The sequence below is a fragment of the Sorex araneus genome, chromosome 3, assembly GCF_027595985.1.
Source record: "Sorex araneus isolate mSorAra2 chromosome 3, mSorAra2.pri, whole genome shotgun sequence".
NCBI lineage: Eukaryota > Metazoa > Chordata > Mammalia > Eulipotyphla > Soricidae > Sorex > Sorex araneus.
Window position 1 is genome coordinate 119213371 of NC_073304.1, and position 28000 is coordinate 119241370.

Sequence of the window (28000 nt, forward strand, 5' to 3'; positions counted from 1 at the left end):
CAGGAGCACACGAGGTAAAAGCCGCCCACTTCCTCCCCAGCTTCCTCCTGCAAGGCCTCCAGCTCTCCTCTGGCCCCTGAGTAGGGCCTGTAACTCAGCTTCGTGGTTTCCTGTTTTCAGTGAAATTTACTCTGAGCTTCAGGCGCCACCTCCTGCCCTGGCAACAGGCCCCACCCCACTCCAGGCACCACCCGCTGCTATGACCACAGACCCCTCCCCACCTCCTGCTGTGACCACAGGCCCCGCCCCCCAGGCTCCACCTCCTGTTGTGACCACAGGCTCTGCCCACTCCAGGCCCCACCTCCTGCAGCGAACACAAGCCCCGCCCACTCCAGGCCCCACCTACTGTGAACAAGGCCCCGCCCACTCCAGGCTCCACCTCCTGCTGTGAACCACAGGCTCTTCTCCGGGTCTTAGGGTGGGGCGGAGAGGGGCTCAGAGCAATGCTCCTTGCCTCCTTTGGTCAGGGTGACAGTGTGTCTGGTAGTGCCAGGCCTGGGCTCTGACTCAGCCCCTGTGGCTGGGGTGCACTGACCAGAGTAAGGGGCTGGAACTAGCAGGAAGTAGGCTGCAGGGCAGGATTGAGGCAGGGGGCATGGTCAGGGGAGGGAAATGCAGGGAAATCAGTGCTTCAGGCCCTGGTTCTTTGTGGTAGCCTCTAACCTTATCTTGGCCTTCACCTTTCCTAAGGGCCCTGTACCTTTATCCCCCACTCCATCACCTCCCTCACTCCGGGGAGGGGCCCTGGGGCAGATTCTCGTAGGAACCCTGGGCCTGTTTCTCAAAAGCCAACCTGGGCTGCCCCTGGCCAGGCCAGACCTCCCTCCTCACAGCAGCCAGGGCAACTAACCTTTCTCAGGGAGCACTGTCGGAGTGTGCTTGGGGATGCGGGTGAGGGGGCTCTGGGGGCTGCAGAAACCCTTTGCCCCTCGGGGGACCCTGGGGGAAGAAGGGGTGTGGAAGCTTGTTTAGGGAATCCAGACGGAATGACAGAGAGAGAGAGAGAGAGAGAGAGAGTAACTGGGGTTGCTGGGGCCCGGGCTGCTGGGCTTTGCGAAGGCCCTTCTCCCTGCAAGTCCGCTGGCATATCCTGGCCCACAGACTACAGCTGCCGGCTCTTTCCGGCTCTCCCTGGAGCCTGCCCTGCATGGTGGCACCTTGGCTACACCCAGCTTGGAGCTGGTACTGTGAGACAGGATGTGGGCCAATCAGAGGTGATAGCCAATACAGTCAGTGGGAGTAGGCCGAGTCGGGTGCCAGAGTTCTGTTCTTGGCCCACGCACATTTGTTAGGGTACCTCTGACTTCTCGCTTGTTCCGGCAGCTTCACCTGTGTCTGCGAGTCTCTCTCACTGCAAGAATGCCCGAGTTTGTGCAGGCTAGGGGCAGAGGTGCCTTCTTGTTGGACAATCTCAAACAACAGATACTGAGCGGGATTCCCAGATGTCCTGAGAGCCTCGTGAGAAAGCGCCGGTAGCATCTAGTGATGTCTGTCCTGGGCGCAGGACAGAGACATGGCCGTGTGCAAGCCACGGCTTTGACTCCCCTGTTGTGCCCTGTGCTTTCGAAACACCTTCACATACAGGATTGTTCTTTGTTTTCTTCTCCCCCCTACACCCCTAGGGCTCCCAAAGGTCTGGATCTTGTCACGGCAGATGATAGGTGGACTAGGTTTAAATTCTGAGTGTCCTGCTCCCTCCTCTTTTCTGGACGGAATGGCCTTACCAGTCAGACCCTGGCTTGGCCACCCCCATGGGCTGGCTCACAGTATACCCAGTGACCTGAGAGAATCCCGAACCCACGCCCACATCCACTCTATGCCCATCACCTCCTGCCCACTCTGGAGGCCCAGACCTGGCGGCGGCTGCACCCCACTTGCAAAGGGAGAAACTCGCAGCACGGATCTCAGGACTCCTGGAAGAATGAGCCAGTGGCATGTGTGAGGCCTCTGAGTTGCAGGATGTCACTCAGAAAGCTGAGTGATCGCCACCCCGCCCCCCCAAAGCCAACAGAGTCCCAGCAGGCCTGGGACAGACGGTTGGCTTACTTGGGGTAAGAACAGAGAGGGGCCAGGCCGGGGGTTCCTGAGCTGTAGGCTGGGGGTGGGGGGTGACGTCACACAGCAGCAGGGTCTGTTTCAAAGAAGCCGAAATGCACTGGCCACAACAGATGGACAGAGCTGGGTCCACTCAGGCCCTTCGAGGGGCTAGAGCTGGGCTCAGGGCGCAAAGTGGCTACAGGGAGACCTTCTGCAGGTGACCTAACGGGCTGCTTCTCTAACATGCCGCCAGTGACTGATGTGGCAGGGAGTCCACTCAGGCCCTCCCCCCCGGCCCCCCTCCAAGGTACTTCTGCAGGGGCGGTGTCTGTGTGTGTGTGTGTGTGTGTGTGTGTGTGTGTGTGTGTGTGTGTGTGTGTGTAGAGGGGGGTGCTCATACACTCAGCTCCTGACCCCTCCGTTCCCTTCCGTCCTTCCTCCCGAGCCCGGCCCTTCCTCTTGCAGGGGCCTCCCTGATGGCCACTCAGCCCCTTCCCCGGCCATGACCTCCCTGGGCTGGGTGGGGCCCCATTGTATGGCAGCCCCAGGCTGGCCCTGCACAGCTGCTCTGTGCCCTGGGTGATACAGGCTGAGGGCCGGGTGGGGACGGCCAAGGCTGCATGCAAGAATGTCGACTCTCAGGAAACGGGGGCGAGGGCATGCCAGGGAGAAGGAAGAGACGGGAGGACTCGGGCGGGAGGACTGCTCTTGGCTCTGGGGAGGCACCTGCTGGCCACTTCTCAGGCTGCCTGCTTAGGGCTCTACCCAGTAAGACACGCTTTCTTATTAGGGTTTACACCCAGAGATGCTCAGGGCTTACTTCTGGCTTGGTGCTCAGAGATCACTCCTGGTGGGGCTCGGAGGACCATATAGAATGCTGGGGATTGAACCTGGATGAGCTGTGTGCAAGGCAAATGCCCTACCTGCTGTACTATCTCTCCAGCCAAGACAGGCCTTCTTAAACCTTTCTCATATGGTGACCCTTTCTGCCCCAGAAATGCAACATGAGCATGCAACTTGGATTCATGACATGTGATTTGGGATGAAATTTGGCGGGGGACGGGGGGAGGCCACACCCAGCAGTGCTCAGGGGTCACAGCTGGCTTGATGTTCAAGGACCATGCCTGGTGGTATTTAGGGGAGCACATGTGGTGGTTGGGATCGAACCGGGCCGTGGCCACTGCATGCTGGGCAAGTGCCTTATACTGTTTGGACTCTCTCTGGTCCCTGCATTTACTTTTGGTGGTTCAGAAAACTTTCCCCAAGTGCACAGGTTCTCTCCCCCCATTCAGTGATGGGAGCCCGTGTGGGGTGGTGACCCGGTAGCCACTCCCGGCTCCTGGCTCTGAAGGACATCCTGCTGATGTCCCCATGTGGACACCGGGCTCACCTACGCGGTCATTCCCTCCATGGCTCCGTGAGGACAGACCTGCTGCTATCTGTCTTCCGTGTCCAGCTCCGGCCTGACACACACTTTGGGTGGAATGAAAGAGTGAACGAACCTGGCTGGCCTGGACCAGGGAGGGCTGGTTGGACTCAGAGGGAGAAGGGCAGGTGGGAAGCAAGGCTGGTGTGAGGGCTCTCCTGGGATCTCTAGGCACCAACCTCTTCACCTCATAGACCCTGATGCCCTTTCTGGACTCTGTGGGAGGCTCCCTCGTGCCTCCTCCACTGAAATGGGCCCGGGAGCCATAAAGGGCCTTCTGCTTGCCCTGCCTTGGCTCTCTGAGCTGGGGGCACTCGCCCGGGGCACTTGCTGCCTGCCCAGAGGTGAGGTGTCTGCATGCATGTGATTCAAGGACCCGGCCCTCTGTGGGAGCATTATATTTGGGTGCAGGTACGGCATCCTCACTTGAGGCTTCAGCCGTGGCCCTCAATCCCAGCTCAGGGGGCTCAGGAGAGAGAGGAGGGGGCACTGAAGGAGGAAGTGGGCAGGCTGAAGGTCACGGAGCGGTGACACAGACAGGGACCCCACTCCTGGGTGTGGCGCCCTCTCCCCTAATATCACTGCTCTTAGACCTTTGTTTCGGAGGATCAAATTAGTTCCCTTCAGGGTCTCTGTCATGTGAGGAAAACACCTTTTATTTCCTTATACTCCATAGCGAAGTTTCTTTTTGTTTGTTTTTTGGACACAACCAGCAGTGCTGGGGGGACCACCCCAGGACTCCTGTACGCAGAACACACGTTTCCCGCCCTCTGGACCCCAGGCTGGGCACCCCCAGTGATGTTGGTAGAACACGCAGCCACACACGATAAGAGCCAGTGGATGGACGAGCAGGAAGATGCACCACCCATTCCGGCCAAATGGCGCCTGCCTGGCACCGAGGTCAGTGGTACCCCCCAGCTGCCCTTCTTTGGAGGTGTCCTACAAACATCTCTGCTGGGGGCCCTGATCAAAGGCATCACTGGCAATGCGGGGACGCCATGGGCACAAGAGGTGCCAAGACAGCCCTCTCCTGGACTGTGGCTTCCCAGAACTGACCCAGTTCCCACAGCCTCCACAGAGACACTCTGAGAGAGCCAGTCAAGACCAGCTCTGACCGTGCAGGGACCGAGCCCAGGACGCCTGCACGCAGAACCCCCGATCCACGGCCGCAGAGGGGACCGGCTGTAAATGCTCCTAATCGCTTCTCTCTCCTACAGCCACACCGGGTGACGGGCTAATTTCTCCTAGCTGCCCCCCTGCTCAGACCTTGCAGTGTGCCCTGTGGCCTAGGCGCCGCCCCGCCCCTGCAGTGTCGGCTTCACCACAGACACCCGCTCCTCCTCACCCCCAAAGCTGAGAAAGTGTGTCACGATAAAGGCAGGGGAGGGAGGCGGGCACAGAGGACACCTTTTCCTGCCTCGCACCGAGGCGCCCTGACAGGGCGGCGTGACCCCATAATGAAAAGCTCAATTTGTGCTTCTCGGGGAGCTGCTAGGTGCTGGCTCAGAAGCCTAAACAGGCGCTGATGGTGGTAGAGGCAGGAAAAACCAAGCTTCAGTTGTTTGCTGGTTTGAGGGCCACACCGGGCAGTGCTCAGGGCTTGTGGGAAACATACGTGGTGCTGGGAATCCACACGCACCAGCTGCGAGCGAGGCACGTGCCTCCCGCTGTTTCAGCTCCCCGGCTTCTAGTGCCCCCACTGGGCGCCTCCGTGGATGTGCAGACGGAAGGCACCCAAAAGCAGGGCTTCCCACCGTTTCTGCCTAAGGACAGGTCCTCTCGTGCACCGGCCGCTAAGAACCACCAAGGTGGGCCGGCGGCCTGCAGTCGGGTTTGCCACGCACTCTCTGGTCTCACAGCACCATGGAGGACTCCCCCAGGCCCCGCCCTCTGCGCGCCCACCACTCACCGACAGAGTGGGGGTGCCCTCGTCCTCCACGGTGACCACCAGGTGGTAGAAGCTCTGGCGCTCCCGGTCGGGCGGGGCGGGGCGCGTGGCGATCTCCCCGCTGATGCGGTCCATGCGGAAGGTCATGTCGTCGTTGCCCGCGGTGATGTAGTAGGACAGGACGCTGTTGATGCCGATGTCACGGTCCGTGGCTCTCACCTGGACCACGGCGGTGCCCCCGCCCACGTTCTGTGGGAGAGCAGGAAGGGCAGGGACTCCGCATAAGGCTGCAGCGCCGACCCCTGCTCCTGTGAGCCCCCCCCCCCGGGCCCCACTGGGCCCCTGCAGCTCCACGCCCTGGACAGAAGAGGCTGTGAACAGGCCGGCCGCGCTCCCACCTCCTAACGAGGTGCAGAGATGCAGGCACGGGGAGGGCCGGTGTGCGGGTCCCACAGCCCGCGGCTGGGCTGGGCTCTGCGGCGGGGAGGGGGCAGGACAGGGCAGCGTGAGGACAAGGCCCCCTCGAATGACCCCATGTTCGGGCTGAAGAATAAACGTATCCTGGGCCGGAGCGAGAGTACAGCGTGTGGGGCGCTTGCCTTGCATCCCGGGTTTGGTCCCCCGGCATCCCACATGGTCTCCCACGCCTGCCAGGAGTCAGCCCTGAGCGCAGCCCTGAAAGGCCGCTGGCCCCCAGCAGATGCCAGCTGCCTGTCAGTGTCGAGCTTCTGTATCCTCTGCTCTCCCCTCCCTCCCGGGAGAGAAGAACACAATCCCCCGTTCCCCAAGGCTTGATGCGTCACGGGGGCCTGTGTCTGTTGCCCCCCAGGCCCCTCGCCCCCTGCCCTCACCTCGTTCACGCTGACGTTGTAGCCAAACGGGCTCTCGATCACTGGGGCGTTGTCGTTGACATCCAGGATGGTCACCTGTAGGACGTGGTCCTTCTTCCGTGGGGGGCTGCCTCGGTCGGAGGCCACAACCTGCGGGGAGGGGGAGGGGGGCCCAGAGAGGGCAGGGGTGTGGCCAGCTTCCCAGGGCGTGCTGGCCCGGGCTCTGCCCAGCTCTGGCTCTCTGGCCAGCCCTGCCCTCTCCTTCTCTGACCGGGACCATCTCTCCTTTGGAATCCACTCAGGGTGCCCAGGCTCGCCCAGGTTCTATTCTGGCCCAAGGTGGGCCCTCACCGGAATCCGGGCACGGGCCTAAGCTCAGGCTCCTGCTGGAGCTTGAGGTGCTCTGCAGGCTGCACCCAGGGGCCTCAGTCTTCCAGGTGGCGAGAGACCGTCCTGGCCCTAGACTGAGTCTATTCCAGGAGGCGGGCCTGGGCGCCAAATTCGCTCTGGAAGCTGAGGGTCCAGTGGAAGCACCCCGGGAAACTCTGCCTGTCACAGCCATGAACAGCCGTGCAGGTGCTGCAACCCGACCCCCAGCCCCCCGCACTGTCCCTCACCTCAGGAGAGGCAGGCTCTCAGTCTTGGCCTGGCACGAGTAGGGAAACTGAGGCCCTGTCTGAGGACTGAACCTTCCCCAGGTCACACCAGGTCCACTGGTGGAGGGCTTGGGGCTGCCCCGTCTTGCCCAGCACCGGGACAGGGCTCGGGGCTCCATCCTGCCAGCAGAGGGACACACATCTCCCTGCTTCCCACCGGGGCCTGGAGCTTCCTTCAGGCCACTTCCCCCAGGCTGGCCTCAAGCCCTGTCCATAGCTGTGAGAGGGACACCACCCGCTGTGGGTCTTTTGGGACAGCCAGGAGTGCCGACGGCTCAGTGTTCCCCTGGACGGTCAGCCATGTCCCCGGGGCCCACCTTGAGGATGTAGTGGTCCAGCTCTTCTCTGTCCAGGGGCCTGGCCACAAACACTTCCCCGACGGAGTCGTTGCTGGTGATGATCTCAAAGGCTCCTGCGATGTTGCCCGAGGCCAGGGAGAAGACCACCTGTGGGGGCAGCAGTGAGGGGCTGCATGGCTGCCCAGGGCCCCGGGGAGAGGCTTCTGGGCACAAGGGGCTACAGACAGGGCCTGTGCGCACACGGGGGCTCCCTAGAGGCAGCTCCCGGGGCGCTGATGCTCCCCCAGACAGGGTGGGGCAGGCAGGGCCACCCTCGGGGCTGTCCCGCGGACAATACGGAGAACAACAGCCCTGTCTGGGGGCAGCCCGGAGGCACCCACGTGAATGAGGACCTGACCCCACGTGCTCTGGCCCAGCCCAAAGCCAGCCTCAGCTCCCAGGGGCGCACAGGCCATCTCCATCACCGTGGGGCACCTGACAGCCCCCGCCGCAGCCCGGCGCCTCGCCCCCCAGCAGCCCTCCCCCATCGAGCTTCCCGCTGCCCACAGAGGAGCCCACGGTGCAGGAGCTGGAGGACGTCCCTGGGGCTGGCCCGGGGGAGCCCGGCTGCGTGGCCGCCAGCCTGTGTCCTAGGAGCTGCCCGGCTCTGCTGTCTCCACCACAGGGTGGAGGGAGGCAGAGCCGGAGAGAACCCTGCGGCCCAGGCGGGGTGCAGATGGCCGAGACACCCCTGCAGCCCCAGGGCCTTAGGTCAGCCAATCCTGCTCCATCCCCACCTGCCCGTTGCTGCCAGCGTCGGGGTCCCGGGCCTTGACTGTGGCCACACGCTGGCCGATGGGACAGTCCTCTGGCACGCTGACCGCCGAGTCGGAGGTGACGTCGAACCGGGGGCTGTTGTCATTCTCGTCCAGCACCGTGATGTACACCTGCGCAGGGAGAGAGGGGGGCAGACACCGGCCACCTCTGTCCTCCCCTGCCCGAACCCGGGCTCCCCTGGGGGTGCCAAGGAGCAGGCTGACCCGTCAGCTCAGCGCACGTCAGCCACGCTGGCTTTCCCCAGCTCTGGCCCTTTCTCCCGTCATCTGCTGGTGATGGGGAGAGCAGCAACGTGGGGCGGGGGGCGGGGTCCTGGGGGTGCTGCAGTGGCCGGGGCCACCCCAGGCTGCCACCCCCACATCTCGTTTGCTCTCCAGCCATGCCCAGGGCTGCACAGGGACCACTCCCGGCTCTGTGCCCAGGGCATGACGCCTCCTTGGCACTGGGGTGTGAACTCCACATGCAAACACATGCTCAGGCCTTTGAGCAACTTCTCTGACCCTGACCCCTTGCTCCGGTCTCTGGTGGCCTGAGTGCCTGGGTGAGATCACTTGCCCAGTGTCCTCCCTCCTTTACCCTGCCTGGCTTCCTGCTGGGCATGCAGCAGGGACGGCCACTCGGAAGCTGTTGCAGGGGGGGACGTCCCAGATGCAGGAGGGCAGCCTCAGCGGGCAAGGGGAGAGGGCAGTGGGAACCAGAGCTGGCCGGTGCCCCCGACATGCCCTGCTCCCCAGCCCCTGCAGAGCCCGGGCACCCCTTCCCGTGTGCCTCCACCCCTCCAGGGAAGTCAGGTGTTGGTGAGCTGTGGTGTGGGGCCCCCTGCAGGGAAAATGGGACACCTTTAAAATCCCCCGCCTCCCCCGCCCTCCACCAGCAGCAGCAAGGGGGGTAGGGGGGAGGCAGCAGGGCTGGTGGATCTGGGGCAGCGCTGGGGCCTCCGAGAGGGGAAGTCAGGGCAGAGCCAGAGCAGGGCTGCCGCTTCCTGGAAGCAGGGGAGCCGCGTGCGCCCCCTCGGCACACACAGGAAGCCGCCGGGCCCCGGGGCCGGGGCGGCCTTGGGGGGCAGCCTTGAGGGGCAGCTGACCACCCCAGGCGTCTCAGCCCCCCAGGCCTGGCTCTGCATGACAACAGGGCGTGGGGTGTGGCTCGGGAAGCTGCCCCCAGACCTGCCGGGGGGACTCCTGGCCCATGGTGGGGAGGGGCACGCAGGCAGCCAGGCGCCGGAGCTGGAGGGTGGGGGAGAGGGGCTCCGCGGTGGGCCTGCTGTGGGCTGGTGACAGGGACTCCGAGGGAGTGACCATGTGTAGGGCCAGCCTGGGCGAAGTCAGGGGTCACTCTGATGATCAATGCTGGGAGCTGCCCCAGCAGCCCAGACCCCCATGTCATTCCCCGCCTGAGTCCCAGCCCACCCCACCCAGCAGACACCCTCTGTAGGGGTCCCTGCATATGGTCCCCCATACGAAGTGTCCTCGAGGCCAGTGGTTGTCCTTGCCCAGCCCTACCCAGGCCTGGGCACCATGCACCCCACTCAACACGCACCGTCCACACGCACCGTCCACACGCACCATCCATACGCACTGTCCATACACACCGTCCACACGCACCGTCCACAGGTGCCGTCCACATACACCATCCACATGCACTGTGCACACGCACAATCCACACGCACTGTCCACACACACCGTCTACACACGCTGTCTACAACATGATCCACACACACTGTCCACAGCGCTGTCCACACCATCCACATGCACTGTCCACACACACTATCCACACACATCATCTACATGCGCTGTTCACATGCACTGTCCACACATGCCATACACAAGCGCTGTCCACATGCACAATCTACACATGCACCGTCCACACGCGCCGCCCACATGTATCATTCACACGAACTGCCCACACTCTGTCCATGTGCACTGTCCACACATGCTGTCCGCATGCACTGTTGTACCACATGCCCCTCACAGGGACCCCCCAAGAGGCCAGGGGGCCCTCTGACAGTACCCACTGCCCCTGCCCACTCCAGCCTGGTCCCTGAGACCCTCCCAGCCCTCTTCTGTCCTCTGAGCAAGGGAACAGAGAGGGTGGGTGGCTTGCCTGCATCACACAGCTGTGTCAGGGCTTCTGTGCTATTTAGGGGCTATACCCAAGCCATGCTTCGGGGACCTGGTGGTACCAGGGAACAAACCCATGGCTCTTGCGTGCAGGATACGTGCCCCGGCCCTCTGAGTCTCCCCACCCACGGGCTGCGTCTCCAGGGCCCCAGGGGCTGAGCAGGAAGGAGAGGGTTGACGGCAGAGCTGAATGTGAGGAACAGGCGTGGGAGGGGCTGGCCTCAAGAGCGAGGCCCGAGGAGGTGGTGGAGGGTTTAGGCAGGCTCTGCGTGGCCCCTGACTGGGGCCGAGCCACGGGAGAAGCCCGTCCATGGACTCACCTTCTGTGGCAGCACGGCAGGCGGGGGCCGAGAGAGAAAAGGCAAGGAAGCAGGCGGTTAGCGGTCTGCAGTGCTCCCACCCCAAGCCTGGGCTCGGTGCGCGCCCCCCTGCCCGGCCCAGGGTGGGTGCTGGGGAGGAGCAGGTCCTGGTGTTGAGCGAAGTGCACTCACCACTGTGGAATCCACCTTCGGGCCACCGTCGTCTGCCACCACCGTCAAGGTGTAGAAGTCCCCTTTCTCCCTGTCCACCAGGCCCTTGACCGTGACCACACCCTGCAGAGGGGCCGATGGGTGAGGCGTGGGCCACCCACCGGCACCCGCAAATCCAGACCCCACTCCTGCCCGACCCCCGTGTCTTAGGCCCCCCTCGAACCGAGAAGCCCCTGCCAGCCCTATATGCTTCCCCACTCCCATCGACCCCACACGTCGCCCACCCACCCACACCCGCAAATCCAGACCCCCCAGCAAGCCCTCCACACTCCCCCCTCCCACCCGACCCCATGTTTCGGCACTCCCACCCCAGCAAGGGTCCCTGGTCCCCTCCCTTCTCCAGGGACCCTGTCACGGAACCTCGAGCAGGGGCCTCTTTGTGGTAGGCTTCCTGCACCCCCCGCAGGCCGGCTCACTGCCTCGTGTGGCCACACAAGCCCCCAGATATCTGGGCGGTAAATGTCTTTATCTCCCCTGTGTCCTGGCTTTGCAGCCTTGGTGATTCTCACTTCTAACACTAGCCTGTGAGACCCTGTGGCTGGGGAGAGGTCTTCATGTTCCGTGCCTAAGTATCCCCCCGAGAAACGGTCATCACTCACACCTTCGCTATCCTGAGAGCAAAGACCAGGCAGCCAGAGCCACGCAGCCCAAAGGAAAAGCCGCATCAGATACCTTGCCGCCTGGGCGTCTGCTCTGCACCCCGCTGACCGGGTTTGATCCCTGTATCCCCGGTGGTCCCCCGAGCCCGCTAAGATGACCCCTGAGCTCAGAGCCAGGAGGAAGCCCTGAGCACCGCTGGGTGTGACCCCAAAACCAAAATCCAAGCAAACACAAAGAGTGGCTGCAACCAAGCTTCTTTGTAACAGAGCTTCCTGCCAGCGAGGCAAGAAGCGACACAGGATGGATGGTGGGCAGCGACTTCACACCCAGCCACAGGGAGACGCGAGGACGCCTGCAAAGAGACCTCACGGGGACAGTCAGTCCCAGGCACTTTGTGGCACGGGAAACCGGCGGCTCTGAAGGAGGCGCTCCACAAGGGAGGGCTGGCTCGGCCCCGCCCCGCCCCGCCCCCTCACCGTGACGGGGTCGATCTTGAAGAGGGCCTTGGCCTGGGCGCTGGTGTAGGCGTCGAAGCGGTAGGTGATCTGGTTGAGGTTGTCCAGGGAGAAGGCCTGGACGCGCACGATCTCGGTGCCCAGCGCCAGATTCTCCAGGATGGCCACCTCGTAGGAGGCGTTGGAGAACTGCACGGCCTCGTCCAGCTCGTTGAGCAGGGTGACGTGGACGCTGCAGAAGCCCTGGTGGAACGGGGGCGCTTGGTCGGTGGCCGACACGTTCATCAGGTAGCTGGTCTTGGTCTCGTAGTCCAGGTAGTCCACGGTGGTGATGAGCCCCGTGCTCTCGTCGATCTCGAACTTCCCCTCGGCCCCCGACAGGATGCGGTAGTTGACCAGACCGCCGTCCCCTGCAGGACGGCAGCCCCGTACAGCTGCTCACGCACACCTGCCGTGGCCCTCCCGGCTGGGGTCTGTGTAGACAGCCGGGCCCCCTCCCATCCCCCCAGCTGCCAACCCCCTCTGGGACTTGTCCTGGGCACGTGGGATGGTTTCAGGGCAGGAAGATTCTGCTCCCGAGTCTCAAAATCCAACCACAAGTGCACCCCCCGCCCCCCGGCGTGGGCCTTTGCACGGCCACAGTGAGGAACCAGAGCAGAGGCAGCCCCGCCAAGACGGGCACACTCAGACCCTCAGCCATGAGCTCCCGCCCAGGGCCCTGCCCCTGCCCTCCCCACACCCTGGGCCCCAAGTCCACGTGCCTGGGAAGAGAAGACTCCCCTGAGCCAGGGTCTGGGGGCGGCGTCTCTCAGACACAGTTCTCAGACACCCCGGAGAAGGGGCTGACACTACCCCCCACGCCCCCCGAGGTGCCTGTGAGTTTGGTCCCCAGCTCAAATGGGTTCTGCTCCCTGGAGTCCATGCTGACGCCCGCACAGTGTCCATCCTCGACACCCCCAGCCCTGCCCCGCTGAGTGTGGACCTCAAGCCGGGGCCTCCCTGTCCCCTTCCGGGATGGGGGGCTCTACGAGGGTGAGGAGGGGGCAGGTGAGTGCTGGAGGGTCCCTCTGGGCCCGCGACCCTCCACAGGCCTCACCTGTGTCTCGGTCGGTGGCCCGCACCACGATGACCGACGTGCCGATGCCCGCCGTCTCCCGGAGCCCCAGGCGACTGTATTGCTGCTGCGTGAACACAGGCACCTCATCGTTGACGTCCTCCACGTACACGATCACCTGCGAGCAGGGGGGAGGTCAGGCTGGGCTGAGGCTGGGTCCTCTGGACGGTGAGGTCAGCGCTCTCCCCACTGCCATGAGCTCCCGCGGGCAGCCTGGTGCTCTCCGCTGGGTCTCCATGTCCCCGCGGGCAGCCTGGCGCTCTCCACTGGGTCTCCATGCCTGATACCCCTTGGCAAAGACATACGGTGTGGCGGCGGCTCCAGCCTCACCTCATAAGGAGCTTCTCCCTGCTACTAGCCCTGGGAGAGCCGTGAATAATGGGGGAATATCAGAATGAGAGTCTGTCCCGGTGCCACTGTGAAGGGTGCCACGAAGAGCAAATGAGCCCGGCAGCAAGGGCTTGAGGAGATTTCAAGTGATGACATCCAACCATCACAGTATTGTCCTGGAGGCGCAGTGCTGGGGCGTGGAGCATCTGCCTTGTGGGCATTTGGTCCCAAGGTCAAATCCCTGGTGTCCCACATGCGCCGAGCATGCTGGGGAGCTCAGCTGTCCAAGATCCCTGGTGCCACAGGCAATATCTAGTTGCTAAATATGTAAGAGGGGCGTGGCTCCCTGTGAACATTTCAATTAAAAAAAAGAGCGTGAGCACCGCAGCCGGGAAGTGACTTTAGGGGAGCACGGTGTGACCCCAGGGAGCCCCGTTCCCACAGCCTGCACATCATCATCGAGACAGGGCGGGGGGAGAGGAGGGAAACAAGCCCGAATCTGCGCAGAGGTGCCGGGAATCGCCCAGAACAAAGTCAGGGCGAGAAAGAAGCAAACGCACACCCCTCAGAGGCCAGGAAAAGTCAAAGGGATGCCGTGCTCGACCCCTGGAGGGGCTGAGGCCTTCGTGGAGGCCCCTTGGCTCTCTGGGGGGTCCATCCTCCTCCCAACCTGGCTCTGGGGACTGAACACTTGGCTCCTGCCCAGTGGTCGGTGGCTCCCGAGGTCCCCAGGCAGCCGAGGGGACTCTCTCCTGCTGGTGCTGTCCTGAGTGTTTTCATCCTGTCCCTATGCCCCTCCTGGTGGTCCCTGCAAGGGGAACTAAAGGGGGTCCCTCTATCCAGGCCCTGGCTTCTCTTTAAGACACACGCAGCCTTATGGCAGTTTCAAGGCTCAGGTGGAAACGTCTGTGGGCTAGTGCGGCCTGGAGGTGCGAGGAGTCAAGGGCAGGCGCAGGCTGGCCCAGGACGGAGCCTAGAGGGTCAGCGTGCTGGGGGGACAGGGCATCGGGGGTGTGCACACATCTGACCCAAGCTTGATCCCGGCACCTCGTATGGTTCCCGGGGGCCCCACCAGAAGTGAGCCCTGAGCACAGAGCCTGGAGTAAGGCCCAAGCAACGCTGGGTGTGGCCCCCACCCCCAGATCAATAAAATTAAAATACGATAAACTGAAAAATAGAAGGGCAGCTGAGGGAGGAGGTCAGAGGCTCTCAGCTCCTCTCTCCCTCGGGAAGAGCCCAGAGCTGGCCCACAAGAACAGGGCCCCGGGAAACTGAGAGGGCCGGAACAGGGTGGGGTCATCCCAGCTCCACGCTTCCAACCTCACTGCTTCTGGCGCTCTTCCTTGCTGGTGCTCTAGGGACTACACAGTGCCAGGGATGGAAGCTGGGCCGGCTGCCTGCAAGGCAAGCGCCTTCCTCCTGTGCCATCTCTCCAGCCCTGCGCGGGTCTGTGCTGGGCTAAGGGGGCCTGTGAATGGGAGAAGCTCCCTCCTTCAGGGTCAGCAGAGTGAAGTGGGCATCCGTGGGGCAGGGCAGGGGTCGGGGGCAGGTTTCGTATGTCTCCCTGCCCTGGTGCAGGGCGTCTAGTTTCTGACGGATTCCCTACCTCTGGGACCAGCCTCTGGGTCTGGCTGGGAATGGTGGGGTGCAGGTGCGGAGGCTTGGGGGTGCCTGAGATGGTGGGCGGGCAGCTGCACACAAGCCTCTCTCCCTGGGGCTCTCGAGCTCTGCAGCCCCGCCAGGTCAGCAGTTTTCACCTCCAGACACCCAGAACCTGATATGCAAACGACAGCGCCCGCCCTCCCCTCCCCCTCGCAGCTCTGCACAAGCAGGAACCCTCTGAGTCTGGCTGTACCAAGAACTCATCGGGGGCTGATCCTGGCAGGGGGGCCGGGAGCATTCGGGCCAGGGCGGTGAGCAATTTGCCTGGAGAGATCTGGGGGACAGAAGCTGACCCGCCCCCCTTGGGAAGAACAAGCCTCTCCCTCCCACGTCTAAATGGCCCCAAAGAAGGGTGGGGGCGGGGTGCCCCCAGGAGGGGGTGGGCACGGAGCCTGGGTGTGGCGTCCTCCAGAGGCTGGCCACACGCCACAGATTTGCCGCTGCTATTGGTTTCAGCCTTGTTTTTAGCAGCGAGACAGCGAGAGGGTGTGTGGTTTGCAAGCCTGAGAGACGCAGATGTGCAGGAAGCACCGGGCTGCGGGTTCGGGCCGAGCAGGGGGCCGAGTCCTGGCTCCACGGGCCTGGCCCAAGCCCAGGTTCTGTTCAGTCTGAGTTCACTTCACTGGCCACTGATTTTTGTGATTTTTTGGCTTTTAGGCTACTTCCGGGGCTGCTCGGGACCTACTGCTGGCTCTAAGCTCGGGGATCACTTCTGGCGGGCTCGGGGACCAGCTCAGGTGGCCAGGATAGAAACTGGGTCGGCTGTGTGCAAGGCAAGTGCCTTCCGCGCTGGACTATCTCTTTGGCCACTATTTGGTCATTTTAAACCTCATCTGCCGAGAAGGTCTCGAGTCAAAACAGGGAATAGGACAGCTAGAGGTGGTGGTGGGGGGGGCAGCACAGAGCGGATAAAGGGAACCCCTGGCCAGGCAACGCTCTCTGTCCCCTCACTTGTGCCCAGCAGGGCAGGAGGGATCTCACCCATGCACACATGGCCGTGGCCAGAGCCTAAGGAAAAACGAGGGAACTGAGAGCCGTTGGGGCAGAGTTCCAGAGGGGTCCAGCGGCAGGTCCAGAGCAGGCGCCCCAGCAAGGGACCAGGGGGACAAGGGTCCAGCGGGCAGGATTCAGACCAGGACGGCATGCACTGGACAGAACACGGCATCAAAACAGCACCCGGTCATCGAACACCGCAAGGGGGCAGACGCCGAGGGACAGGACCAGGACATCATCATGTGGAGCAGGGGTCGAGGGACAGAACGAGGGTCATCGCACACAGGAGAGGCCTGGACCCGGGGAGGGACCTGGACCCATCCACTAAACCAGTACAAGGAAAACTCGGACTTCCAGGCCTCTGGCTTGCGTATGCGAATGTTCCATGCAGTTCTCAAGAATCTACAGCACCTCTTTCACCCCCAGGACAGACCCAGTCCCCCTTCTGGGCCCAGAGAGACGGGCTCGGAGTGAAGTGGCCAGTCTGAGACGCCAGACTAGGCTGAGCCTGCTCCGACACTCGGCCCCTGAGCCAGGGTCGGGCCTGCTCTGGCTGGAGACCAGCAGCTGCGTGTCCGGCTGCCCCCGGCCGCCCCGCGCCCGGCCTCACCCTCACAGAGCTCCGCATGGGGCCCAGGTCGTGGTTGTAGGCCTCCACCAGCAGCACGTGGGATGAGTTCCGCTCCCGGTCCAGGGCCCGCGGCCCCCGCATCAGGAGCCCGCTGCTGACGTGGATCCGGAAGTTGTTGCCTTGGTTACCTGTGAGGCCGACAGGTGAGATGCACAGGTCTCTTCTTTGGAGCTTGGGGGAAAGGTGGGTCCTCTCCAGAACTTGGGGGGCCCACAATGCCCTGAGCCCTGCCTCTGTCCGGTGGGCTTTGGGGGAAGGGTCACAAGTGCCCTGTGCCCCCAGAGAAGCCTTACATGCTCTGAGACCTCCGTGCCAGGGGGTCCAGAAATTTCATGTTTCAGAGGGACCTGGGCCCACCCCGAGGAAGCCAGAGCAAATCCTTGGTGGGTGGGTGGGTGGGTGGGCAAGTCTGGGCCTCCCTGGAGTATCTGGGGCCGCGTCCAGTGCCCGTTCCTGACAGGACCCTGATTTTCCTTCAGGGACCCGCCTGCCTCTGCCCTCAGGCCACATGAACTGGAACGGGGGGGGGGGGAGGGGGGGCGGGGACACACAGGCCAGCCTTTCTCCTCTGACAGGCTCCTGTCAGACCACTGAGAAGCTGGTCCGAGGAGATGACCTCGTGTACAAGGGCACAGCGATGGGCTCAGGACGGGTACGAGACGCTCTCGTTCTGGGGTACTGGCCAGTGCGGGCGCGGACTCTGAGGAGCACTTTGGGCCGAGGGAGCTGGGGCAGAACCAGGGTCAGGCCACGCAGCCCCACACCTACACGGCACCAGACCTGGCGGTGAGCGGGTGGCGAGCAGTTTCCCTGCGTCCCCTCTGGCCCACCTGCAGACTCAGCCCTGGGCCGCTGGACAGGGCAGGGGCCCTCTGCGTGCGGGGAGGCACTCACCCTGAAGGATGCGGTACCACACACGCCCGAACTCCCCTTCATCCGCGTCCGTGGCTTTCAGCTGAGGGAGAAGGAGACACGGGTCACGCCCAGAGCTGCGCTCCCAGGAGGGGTCTGCAGGGCCCCTTGGCCCACCCGACTGATGACGGCTCTGGGGGGCCCTGGCCAGAGTCGGGGAGCTGCCGGGGAGGATGGGGAAGGTGAGGTGCTCTGTGGACGGCCCCCTAGGTCACATCTACCCGCACAGGTGGGATCCCTGAGCCTCCCCAGCAGTGACCCTGGGTCCCAGTGGGCGCCCCCTGTGTGCCCCATTTTGTGGAAACGCAGAGCTGCGCCCCCAGAGGGGGACCTGTGTTCGCTCACAGCCAGGCCTGTGCTAGGCTTGTTTCTGCTCCCCCTGCCTGCTTGATGCTGTCTCAGGCCCTGACGGTCTCTGGCGGGGCTCAGGGTGGCCGAGGTCAGCGACACATGCTCAGGGCTCGGCCCCTCCACAGGGAGCCTGCCCCGAAGCTTCTGCAAATACGAGCCCCAAGACCAGGCGTGTCGAGCCCAGAGTCGTAGAGACAGTACAGCGGGCGGTGCGCTGGCCTTGCTCACAGCCGGCCCGGGTTCAATCCCCGACTTCCCATAGGGTCCCCTGAGCACCACCAGGTGTGATTCCTGAGTGCAGAGCCAGGAGTAAGCCCTGAGCATCATAGGTGGGGTCCCTCCCCCCAAACAGCGGGAGCACCACAGCCCAGCATCCCCTTCACTGTTGTAGGATAACATGGGTTTGTGTAAACCATAAGGAGCTTAGGTTTACTGAGTAATACCCATCACAGTGCTCCCGGAGCACCTTCATTCTTCTGTGTTTATTGGAATGTAGCTCTAAACATTTTAGGACAACACTGGTATGTCCTGTTCCTTGTGCCACAGGGAGCTTAGGTTTATCACAGTGCTCCTGAGGCACTTCCATTCCTCTGTGTTTATCTGTAAACTCCTCTCTGTGCTCTCTTCCCCAACTGGTCTATCACCTTTCCCCCCTAATCAGACTCTGTTAACTTGTAAGACCAGATTCTTCAGAAATCTATGAGTTTATATTTGTGAATGAAATATTGCTTTTCTCCTTCTCTTATGTCCTTCTGCGTAGTTTACTTCAGAGCAATGTCCTTTTTTATATAGACACAGGAAGACAGTTAATGCTATGCTTTTGTAACTGGGAGTTAATTGACTCCAAGTAATTTTCACTCCTGGGTATCTGCTTTCTCGACTTAAGCCTCAGTTGCCCTTTAGTTCCTAGCACCCCAAAAGCAGGGTCCTGAGGAGGGACTGGATGGACCCAGAGCAAGCTGTGAGCTACCCGGCATGGAAATGGGCCTGGCCAAAGTGCCACAATACTTATAACTGTAAGTTAAGAGCACAATCATGGACAAATTCTGTCATGATCCAAAAAGTAACAACTGAATTAGGATCCTGCTAGGATTAGGAAAGACTAATCTGGCCTGAGCACTGTAGTCTGAGATCTATAGCAAGATGTCCCCAGGAGAGCCACACTACAAGTTTAATGTATCTCTTACTGTGTCCATACAAAATGATTAATATTATGAATGTTTATATGTTTGCTGGACTAAGGAGAGGAGAAACACACCATATTTTGCTGTTAGGCCAGTCGTCTTGCTGGATGAGAATCTGTCCTAGAGGAAGCTTCCCCTGAGGCTAGGACCTTACATCCACTGATTGAATGACGACACCTGTGTGTAATAGTTACTCAACCCCTCATGACTGGGGATATAACGCAGGCTATAAGAGTGGGTGGGGGAGGCAGAAGCAGGAGGGAGAAGTATGAAGGGGCAGGATCCAGAAGGAGGATGAGGGGGTCGGGGAAGGGGAAGATCAGGGGGAGAATCTGGAGAGAATGGAGATGAGAGTGGATAAACCGATATTGACACCAACCAGCCTGGCCCTCATTTCCTCCTTCATCCGCCCATGGCCATTGGCCACCCCGGGTGGGGGAAGTGGTGCGAGACCAGTGAGAGAGAGAGAGAGAGAGAGAAAGAGAGAGAGAGAGAGAGAGAGAGAGAGAGAGAGAGAGAGAGAGAGAGAGAGAGAGAGAGAGAGAGGGAGGGAGGGAGGGAGAGAGAGAGAGAGAGAAAAGGAGGGAGGGAGGGAGGGAGGGAGGGAGAGAGAGAGGGAGAGAGATACGCCGCTGCCTTTGGAATTTATTTCTTGAATACACGGCTGTGACAACCACGAAGGAGGGGGATATTTCACCCTCCTACTTTGCTGGTGTGTGTGGGGGGCTTCTCTTTGCCTCTTTGCACACACTCACTCAGGGAGTGACTTGTTAATGCTGCTTGGTGGGTTGGGGGCGGGGTCACAGGGGCTCAGGGATGCTGGGCAGTGCCAGAGAGCACAGTGCCCCCTGCAGGCTCAGACACACCCTGCCCCCTGGGCGCAGGGCAGAAAGGACCATCTTTGGGTGCTAAGAAACTGAGCCTGGGGTGTGGGGGGAGAGCTTCCCTCCCCCCCACTGCCCCTTGCCACTCCCTCCTGGTTCTTCACTGGCCACACTGGTCTAACTTTTCTTTTCTGCAGAGGTTGGCTCCAAGCAGTGAACAGGGGCCGGGCACCACTGCCAGTGATGTTCAGCCAACAGGCCTGAAGGTTCAGTGCTGGGACTCAGGTTTGCTGGGGACCAGCAGGACCATGAAGGTGGCACCCTCGGCCCCTGAGCGACTCCCTGGCCCTCCGTGCCACCTCCTGAGCACCAGCGCGTGCTGGCTTCAGGCTCGCCCTGCCAGCTCGCCTTCCAGCGAGACCGTGCGTCTCGCACGTGCCACTCTCCTGTCGCTTCCCGTGGCCTTCCCGGGCCTCCCTGCAGCCGCCACTGCGGCCCTCCTCCCTAGAATAGGGCCTGCGCAGCGCAGGGCAGACACTGCTGAGCCGATTCTGGATCTCCGGGAGAGGCCAGAGCGCTCACGAGTGCCTCCCTGCCCAGCCCCGCCCAGCTCGGGGTCCGGGCCCCGTGGTGGAGAAGCCCAGGTGCGCTTCACTGTTCGCACTGGCCTTTGGTTCGAGGCGGCCGTCATCGCACCTCTCCACTATGTTCTCCCAGGTCATTTGCACTGAGACTTTGTTTCTTGTCACCCGAGGCACCAGCTCAGTTTTGGCCTCTGCCCACTGGGCAGATCCTGCTACTCTGGACCAGGCACAGCTCCAGGTGGGCGTGGGGGGCAGGGAGGGGGTGCAGAGAGGAGGGGGCAGCTTCCTGCTGGCTAAGATCAAGAAAGCGGAGGTGCAGGGTTGGACCAACCAAAGGCTTCCAAAGGAGGGAGCTGGGTGTGGAGGGACGGGAGGGCCTGGTACTAGCAGAGGACTCAGGGTAACGATCCCGGTGAGAGTGGGACAGGTTGCCTGGGGCGGGCGGCAGGCGCTGGCACCGACGGGCTCACACGGGGGGTGACGGATCCTCAGCCTCTGGGCCGGCGGAAGCCAGGATGAGGCTGCTCAGAGGACTGTGAGTGGGTCTGACTGGAAGGGCCTTAGGGGTGGAGTCCGCGTGGGTGGAGGGGAAAACAGCTTTGGGGGGGGCAGGAAGGGTGTGGACAAGAGGAACCTCGGCTCTGGGCCCCAAAGAGTCCGAGTGAATCCAGCCTCCAGGCCGGCGCTGTGGCCAGGGCTGAGTCATCCAGTCCCCTGGGCCTCCGTCTCCTCACGGGGAGCACCAAGACGAGCAGCGTGTGGGCGGCCCTGCCCCGCACACTGTGGGGCCTGCCACAGAGGGGCGCTGAGGCTGGCGGGGGGCCGGCGGTTGCTGCCCTCACTGCCGAGCCCCTCCTCTCTGCTCCCCGGGGGGCTCCGGCTGGGAGGCCTGGGGTGGGGACCCCGCTCGCTGGCTCTGGAAGGAGCCTTCGGGGACCCTGTCAGGGTCTCTGCCCGCTGTGAGGATTCCTGACGCAGCCTTCTCCGCCCGGGGGCTGCTCCTCCTGTCTCGGGAGCAGGGGTGGGGGCTGCTGCTGGCTGAGGAGAGAGGGGACAGGGCATGGGGAGAGGGCTGGCGGGGCCGGCTCTCGGGACACCTTCAGCCCCGCAGCTCCAGCGCCAGCCCCCGTGCTGACTTCTGCATGACGGGCCACACCTCTGGGCCTCGTGTCACGGGAGCGTACTCCCAGGCAAGAGAGGCCCTCGTGCCCGCGGTCACCTGAGGGACGACAGTGCCCGGCAGATGCTCAGCCGCCAGGGTGTGCGGCGTGAGGGCGCTGACTGTGACCGAGGGCGCCCAAAGCAGGGAGCCCCGGAACGAATGCAGTGTCCCCTAGGCGCAGGCTGGGTCAGAGCTCTCTGCGGGCTCACTCAGGAGTTAGGGTCCGGGGGGAGTCGCTTAGCATTAGGCTCCCTGTTGGGCATTGCCAGGGAAGCAGTGAGGCTTCCGGTGTGTGTGTCTGTGTGTGTTTGTGTGTGCATGCATATGTGTATGCGCCAGTGTGTATGAACATGTGTATGTGACTGTGTGCAGATGAATGAGTGTGTGGTGTGCACACATGAATGCATATATGTGTGTGTATGTGTGAGTGTATGACTGTGCTTGAATGTGTGGTGTGTATGAATATGTGGTGTGTATGAGTGTGGGTATAGTGTATATGTGGTGTGAGTGTGTAGCATGCATGACTGTGTGAGTGGATAGTGTGGCTAAGTGTGTGGTGTGTATGATTGTGAATATGATGTATGTGTATGAGTGTGTGTGGTATGAGTGTGTATGTGGTGTGTTGGTGTGTATGACTGTGTCTATGAATGTGTAGTGTGTTTGTATGACTGTGCAGTATGAATGACTGTGTATGTTGTATTTATGAGTATGAGTATGAGTGTGTGGTGTGTGTTGGTGTGTATGACTGTGTGTGTGGTGAGTGTGTGGTATGCATGACTGTGTATATGACTGTATGGTGTGCATGACTGTGTAGTGTGAGTGTGTGGTGTATATGAGTGTGCGGCGTGTGAGTGTGTGTGGTGTGTATGAATGTGTAGTGTGTTTGAGTGTGGATGAGTGTGTGTGTTGTGTGTGAGAGTGTGGCATGTGGGTGTGCTATGTGTGAGTGTGTGATGTGTATGTGTGTTGTTAGTGTATAGCGTGAGTATGTGTTGTGGGTGTGTGGTAAGTGTGTGGTGTGTGTGTGTATGTGTGTATGTCACAGGACAGTACTTCCTGCCCTACAATTGCTTTGCCCACCTCCCTGTGTCCCCTCCCCCTCCCTCCCACCCCACCACCTGCCCGGCTGTCCCTCTGGTGCTGCCCGCCTGCCTCCTGTGGCTAGGAGTCCCTCTCCCTGGGAACCTGGGGCTGGCAGGCACTGAATAGATGACCACTGGCACGTCCTCGCAGTGCGGGGGAAGGTGGGGCCGGGTCAGAGGCACCTCCCGGCCCCCCAGCGGCGGGGCCCCTTGAGTGAGGGCTCCATGGAGACGCGGGGGTGAGTATCCTGCTCCTCAGTGTGCCCCCACCCTCTGCCCAGCGCAGCTGCCACCCTACCTCCTCGGCTGCCCCTCCAGACAAAGGCAGAGGGAGGGGAGTGGCTCAGTCGCCAAGGGGTGTGGGGCTTGTCGGGGCTGGGCCAGGGGGCGCGGGGGACGCTGGAGCCCGCCCCGGGCAGCTGAGGAGGCTGCGCCCGGCCGGGCACTCTGAGGTCCATGCTTGGGGACCGGCCCGAGAAGGCTGGTGAGTGAAGGGGGCAGACGGTGGCTGGGTCCTTGGGGAGGGGGAGGCGATGCTCAGACGTGGAGCCCCTCTGCTTTGTGAGGCCCATGACGAGCTCCGAGCACAGTGCTCAGGCTTCTGTGCCTGGCTCTAGCATGGTGCTGAGGGGAGGACGTCCCTGTCAGGCCTGCGAGTGCCCTGAGGATGCTGAGGAGCTGAGGGGCTTCACTGCCTTCGAGACCACCCCAAGCTCTCTCTGCAGGAGCTTCCTGCCTCCCAAGAAGCAGCGGGCTGGAAGCAGGAGGTGCCCAGGGGCCCGCGGCCGTGCTGCTGTGTGTTCCAGAAAAGACAGCTTGATGGTCTCGAGCGCAGGAATCTCTCGCTTCCTGGGGCGCCAGGTGCTAGCCACAGCCTCACTGTTCATCCGAATCCCCTCACAGAAACGGCCACCGTGTTAGCCAACAGGGCCCCGACACTCACTTCAGACAACCCCTTCCTGACCCCCCGCCGAGCCCTGCCCAGGAAGGCCAGAGGGAGAGTCAGCATCCTCCCTGTGGGAGACGGCCACGGCACACCCAGGGCCTCTGGCTTGTACTCAAAGAAGAGCTAATGCACGCACAGCTGCCCGGCCAGGGCACTCCAGGCCCAGTGCCCGCAAGGCGGGAGCTCGGGGCAGCAGGACGGGCATCAGAGTTTCCAGCCGGGCGCTGGGAGGACACTGATGTCTGGAAATGCTGGGAGGGGGGTTGTGGGGGGTGCTGGGCGGGGTGGGTGCAAGGGCCCTGACGGTCGGGCACAGGGCAAGGCTGCGGGCAGGCAGGAGCCTGGGGCTGGGTCCTGCAGCTGGTGAGTACCTGGGCCGGGCAGCAGGGCCGGGGGTCGGGCTACTTGCTTGGACAGCAAGCTGCAGCAAGGACAGCAAGAGTCGTCCTTCCCCTGGGCCCAGAGACCCGACTGTGAGTCAGACTGAGCGGGGCTCAGGGGACCTGCGCTGCCGTCTCCTGCGAGTCCCGGATCAAAGGGAAACAGGTGATTCTTTCTCTTATTAGACCCTCTTTTGGATTTCCTGTTGTTTGTAAAAATCCAAGTTCAAACACTGGCCTGCCAGGCGGACGGCGCCTGTCGACGGGCTTTCGTCTGGCTCGCTGTCAGATTTTAAATATTTGAAAAGTCCCTTCAGATATTTGGGCGAATCAAGGTTCTTTTGGCCTTGACAATGCTGTTAGTGTCCTCTCCTCCCCGCTGGTCCTTTTCCTGAAAAGAACTGGAATGTGTTGCCTTTATTTGAGAGTTGAGAAAATTTGCCTTCTCGGTCCAGAGTTATAGCACAACAGGTAGGGCGTTTGCCTCACATGCAGCTGACCCGGGTTTGATTCCCAGCATCCCATATGGTCCCCTGAGTACCACCAGGAGTAATTCCTGAGTGCAGAGCCAGGAGTAACCCCTGTGCATCGCTGGGTGTAACCCAAAAAGAAAAAAAAAAAAAAGAAAAAAGAAAATGTGCCTACTTTTTGGCTTCTCTTGGGAGACAGTGTTCCCGACCTCCTTGAGGCCTGGCTGTGGCATGTCCACCTCCTGGTGTGTGTGTGTGGGTGTACAGCCAGCTGTCAGGTGGGTCAGTCACCTGCCCTCTCTGAGACATGCTACATAGGGTCAGTAAGCATGTTTTTCTGTCACCCCACGCCACCCTGCCTTCCATCAATGGCGCCATATGCTTGGCTTCCTTTATTATTTTCCATAGGGGGTAATACCCAGTAGTGCTGGGGTGTGACAGTTTGGGGTCTGGCAGTGCTGGGGCCACCGGGGCTGTACCCAGTGATGCTCAGGGGGCCATGCCATGCAAGGGATGAAACCCAGGGTTTTGGGCACGCCAGGCATGACCCCGCCCCTGTTGAGCCATACCCAGCTCTGTAAGGCCAACAGGGGACTTCGTCTGGCAAGGGTTGATTCCCCACCTGTCACCCCCTTGCTCCCGTCACTGTCAGAGTAACTCAGCCACCCAGCGGGAGGGAGGCAGCCAGAGGCCGGGAGTCCCGAGACCAGTCTTGGCCTTTGCTCAGCCCCCTCTTCAGGCATGGTCTTGAGCTCGGCCTTCCCTTGGGTGGGCCCCAATGTCCTCCCCGTCCTGGGAGCAGGCTGGGCCAGGCGGACTGGGGGGTGGGGATGGGAAGCAGGGGTGGGGCTGGGGACAGTGACACTTGGCCACAGTCGGGCAGCAAGTGGCCTGAGGTGGTCAGTGCCAACACTAAAGAAACACTACTCAGATTATTAATGTGACGTCTTTTTGTTTGTGTTTTGGAAAAAAGTTGGGGTCAGAAAGATAGTACAAGGGTTACGGCACTTGTCTTGCACACGACCAACTCCAGTTCAATCCCTGGCACCACACTGGTTCCCTGAGCTCTGCTGGGAGGGATCCCTGAGCACTGCCGGGTGTGGCCCTCAAACTTCCCGAAATAAAATAAAACTTTAGGGGCGGAGTGATAGTACAGCAGGCAGGGCACCTGCCTTGCACACGGCTGACCCGGGTCGATCCCCGGCATCCCATATGGTCCCCCCGCACCGCCAGGAGTAATTCCTGAGTGCAGAGCCAGGAGTGACCCCTGAGAACCACCAGGCGTGACCCAATAATGAACAAACAAAAATTTAAAGTATTCACTGGCCTGGGGAGATGGCTCAACGGGCTAGAGCAGGCTGGGTTTGACCCTGAGCACTGGGGAAGGTCCAACCCCCTGCCCCAACTCCCCACGCACATACACAATGTTTCAAAGGCCTCATTCAAATGGAAATGTATCCAAACACTGGAAGAACCCGGCAACAAGCCCCCGACTTGGGATCTCAGGAGCCCTCTGCTCTGGACTCGCGCCTGCGCACGGAGCAAGTTCCTGGCCGAGCAGCTCCGGGACGCCACCGGGCAGGTCTCGGCTCAACGTCACAGGACTCACGTTAAGTGCCTGCATCTGCTCCAGCCCAGCCGCTGTGTGGCGAATGGAGGCGGGTGTCAGAGAAAGGGTACCCCCACTCAGCTCCAGCCCCGACTCGGTCACTTCACCCAGCAGTGAAATGGCAGAGGCTATCTGTGCACGCAGCCTTTTTTTTTTTTTTTGCTTTTTGGGTCACACCTGGCGATGCACAGGGGTTACTCCTGGCTCTGCACTCAGGAATCACCCCTGGCGGTGCTCAGGGGACCATATGGGATGCTCGGAATCTAACCCGGGTCGGCCGTGTGCAAGGCAAACGCCCTACCCGCTGTACTATCGCTCCAGCCCCTGTGCTCTCAGCTCTGCATGCCCACCAGTGTCCTCCCTCCCACCCTCGGCCGTGTCCGCAGCTGAGTTTCTGTTCCGTTCCCCTGTAGGAACCATGAGCACAGAGGGCCCCGGGCCCCTTGCCCTCCTCACAGGCCCCACGGCGCCCGGGAGCCCCGCCAGGGTGGTGGACCCGGTCCCTGTGCTCGTCGCGCTGGCCTGCATCTTCCTCCTGCTGGCCTCCTGCCTGCTGTTCCTGGCGTTCTGCAAGCCAGCGGCCCTGGACCCCAGCCGCCACCGGGCCCGCGAGAGCATGCCCCACCACCCCGGCAGCCCCAGCGAGCCCCAGCTCCGGCTCTGGAAGCGCCTGAGCTCCCTCCGCCGCTCCCTGCACGGCCTCCGCAGGGCCCGGCCTGGCCCGCCAGGCCCACCGCCCGGCTTCCAGCACGAGCCAGACCTCGAGCGCTCAGAGTTCACGATGCTGTGACGTGGCCACCCTGCGCCCCCAGAGGCTGAGGCGAGGGCAGCGACCCCCACGTCCCGGCCACACACTCACCCCCAGGAGGACAGCCGCTCGTGCAGGCTCTCAAGCTGCTGCAAGACCAGGACCACAGGACCAGTGCTGCAAGACTGCAGCATCCGTGGCCCAGGCTCCAGGGGGCACAATCCAAGACCCCCCCCACTGCCCGAAGCCAGGCGCCCCGCCCCCCAAGTCCGGGTCTGATTCTAGGCCATGCCACTGAACAGGGTAAAGTTTCCCCCCAGCCCATGTAATGTTCAGCCCATGGCCCGCTTACACCGGGTCCTGCTGCCTCTGACCCGGAAGGAAAAAGGGAAGCCATGGTCTTCTCCCCCATTCCCTGTGCCTTACCAGCTCCCTCTGGTGACAAGGTGCCTGCAGGGAACACAGTCCTCAGCACTGTGGCCATACCTGGACCCCTACAGGCTGGTGCCTCACGATGGGACTGAGGGTGAGGAAGGGGCTGGTTCTGTGTCTGGAGCAGCGGGGGCTGCAGGCAACAGGAGATGCTGCCTCGGGTGGGGGTCCCGGACCTCACCCAGCAGGCGGGACGGTCTCCCCTCTCCAAGAAAGCCCTGGGACCTTAGGCCTGCCCCCGAGCCCGCACTGTGCATGCCCTCCGCCCTCTACAGCCTTGCCTTGGGAGATGTCAAAACACCTGCACCCCAGGACGAGACTCAGACTCCCAAACCGCTTGGGCCAGCCGGGGAAGAAGGGTTCCGCTGGGTCCCCCAAATCAGAGAGTGAACCAAGTTCCCATGCTCCTGTGCCAGAGAGGCAGAGGGCCAGCCCTGTCCCCTGGTGCGCTCCCCTCTGCTGCAGCCCTCAGACCCTCGAGGGGCCTCCGGGGGTACCTCCCCTGCAGCACTCAGGGGAGAGCAGAGCACTGCAGCCCAGGAGTCGGGGCCTTGGGAATGGGCCCCCAGCCACCTATTTCCTTCTGACCTGGACCCCGGCAAACCCCAGTGTCTTCCTCCTCTGCTGGTGTGTGTGTGACCAGGTACGCCCCCCACCCTCCAGCTGAAGGCCGAGTCCTGCCTGCACCCCTGGAGGACAGGTCATCGCTGCCTGGGAGTTCTGCGAGACGGAGCCGACCACGGGCACAGGACAGGAGGCCACTATCTGCTGAGTGAGGGTGGCCCAGCCCGACTCCACAGCTGGGGAGCCCCAGGGAGCTGGACAGGCCTGCCACAGGTGTCCCTCCAGGCTCGAGTGACCACCAGGATCAAGTCCAGCCGGCCACAGACTCACTTCCGGCACCGGGGATGGCCTGGGCCTGGGCCTGA

General features: G+C 62.1%; 3 protein-coding genes across 4 annotated transcripts in view; 1 reads left to right on the forward strand and 2 right to left on the reverse strand.

Annotated features, from left to right (window-relative positions):
- Positions 1-8058, reverse strand: part of CDH23 (cadherin related 23) — a 67817-nt gene extending 59759 nt beyond the window's left edge. For both annotated transcript variants that reach the window (XM_055133203.1, XM_055133202.1), the window contains exons 1-4: positions 7913-8058; positions 7155-7283; positions 6203-6331; positions 5373-5600 (exon numbers count right to left, since the gene is read on the reverse strand). In XM_055133203.1, the coding sequence (XP_054989178.1) occupies positions 5373-5498 (126 nt within the window). In that variant the 5' untranslated portion in view covers positions 5499-5600; positions 6203-6331; positions 7155-7283; positions 7913-8058. The remainder of the gene's footprint in view (positions 1-5372; positions 5601-6202; positions 6332-7154; positions 7284-7912) is intronic.
- Positions 5551-28000, reverse strand: part of LOC101540238 (cadherin-23) — a 299164-nt gene continuing 276714 nt past the window's right edge. Inside the window, exons 29-38 of the mRNA XM_055132130.1 lie at positions 17282-17342; positions 16367-16515; positions 12754-12889; positions 11679-12067; positions 10564-10665; positions 7913-8062; positions 7155-7283; positions 6203-6331; positions 5687-5825; positions 5551-5600 (exon numbers count right to left, since the gene is read on the reverse strand). Of these exons, the coding sequence (XP_054988105.1) occupies positions 5551-5600; positions 5687-5825; positions 6203-6331; positions 7155-7283; positions 7913-8062; positions 10564-10665; positions 11679-12067; positions 12754-12889; positions 16367-16515; positions 17282-17342 (1434 nt within the window). The remainder of the gene's footprint in view (positions 5601-5686; positions 5826-6202; positions 6332-7154; positions 7284-7912; positions 8063-10563; positions 10666-11678; positions 12068-12753; positions 12890-16366; positions 16516-17281; positions 17343-28000) is intronic.
- On the forward strand, positions 22893-27964 carry C3H10orf105 (chromosome 3 C10orf105 homolog). Its single transcript, XM_012934244.2, has 2 exons — positions 22893-22970; positions 26305-27964. Exons 1-2 carry the CDS (start codon positions 22943-22945, stop codon positions 26679-26681), a joined length of 405 nt encoding a protein of 134 aa, XP_012789698.1. The 5' UTR covers positions 22893-22942; the 3' UTR covers positions 26682-27964.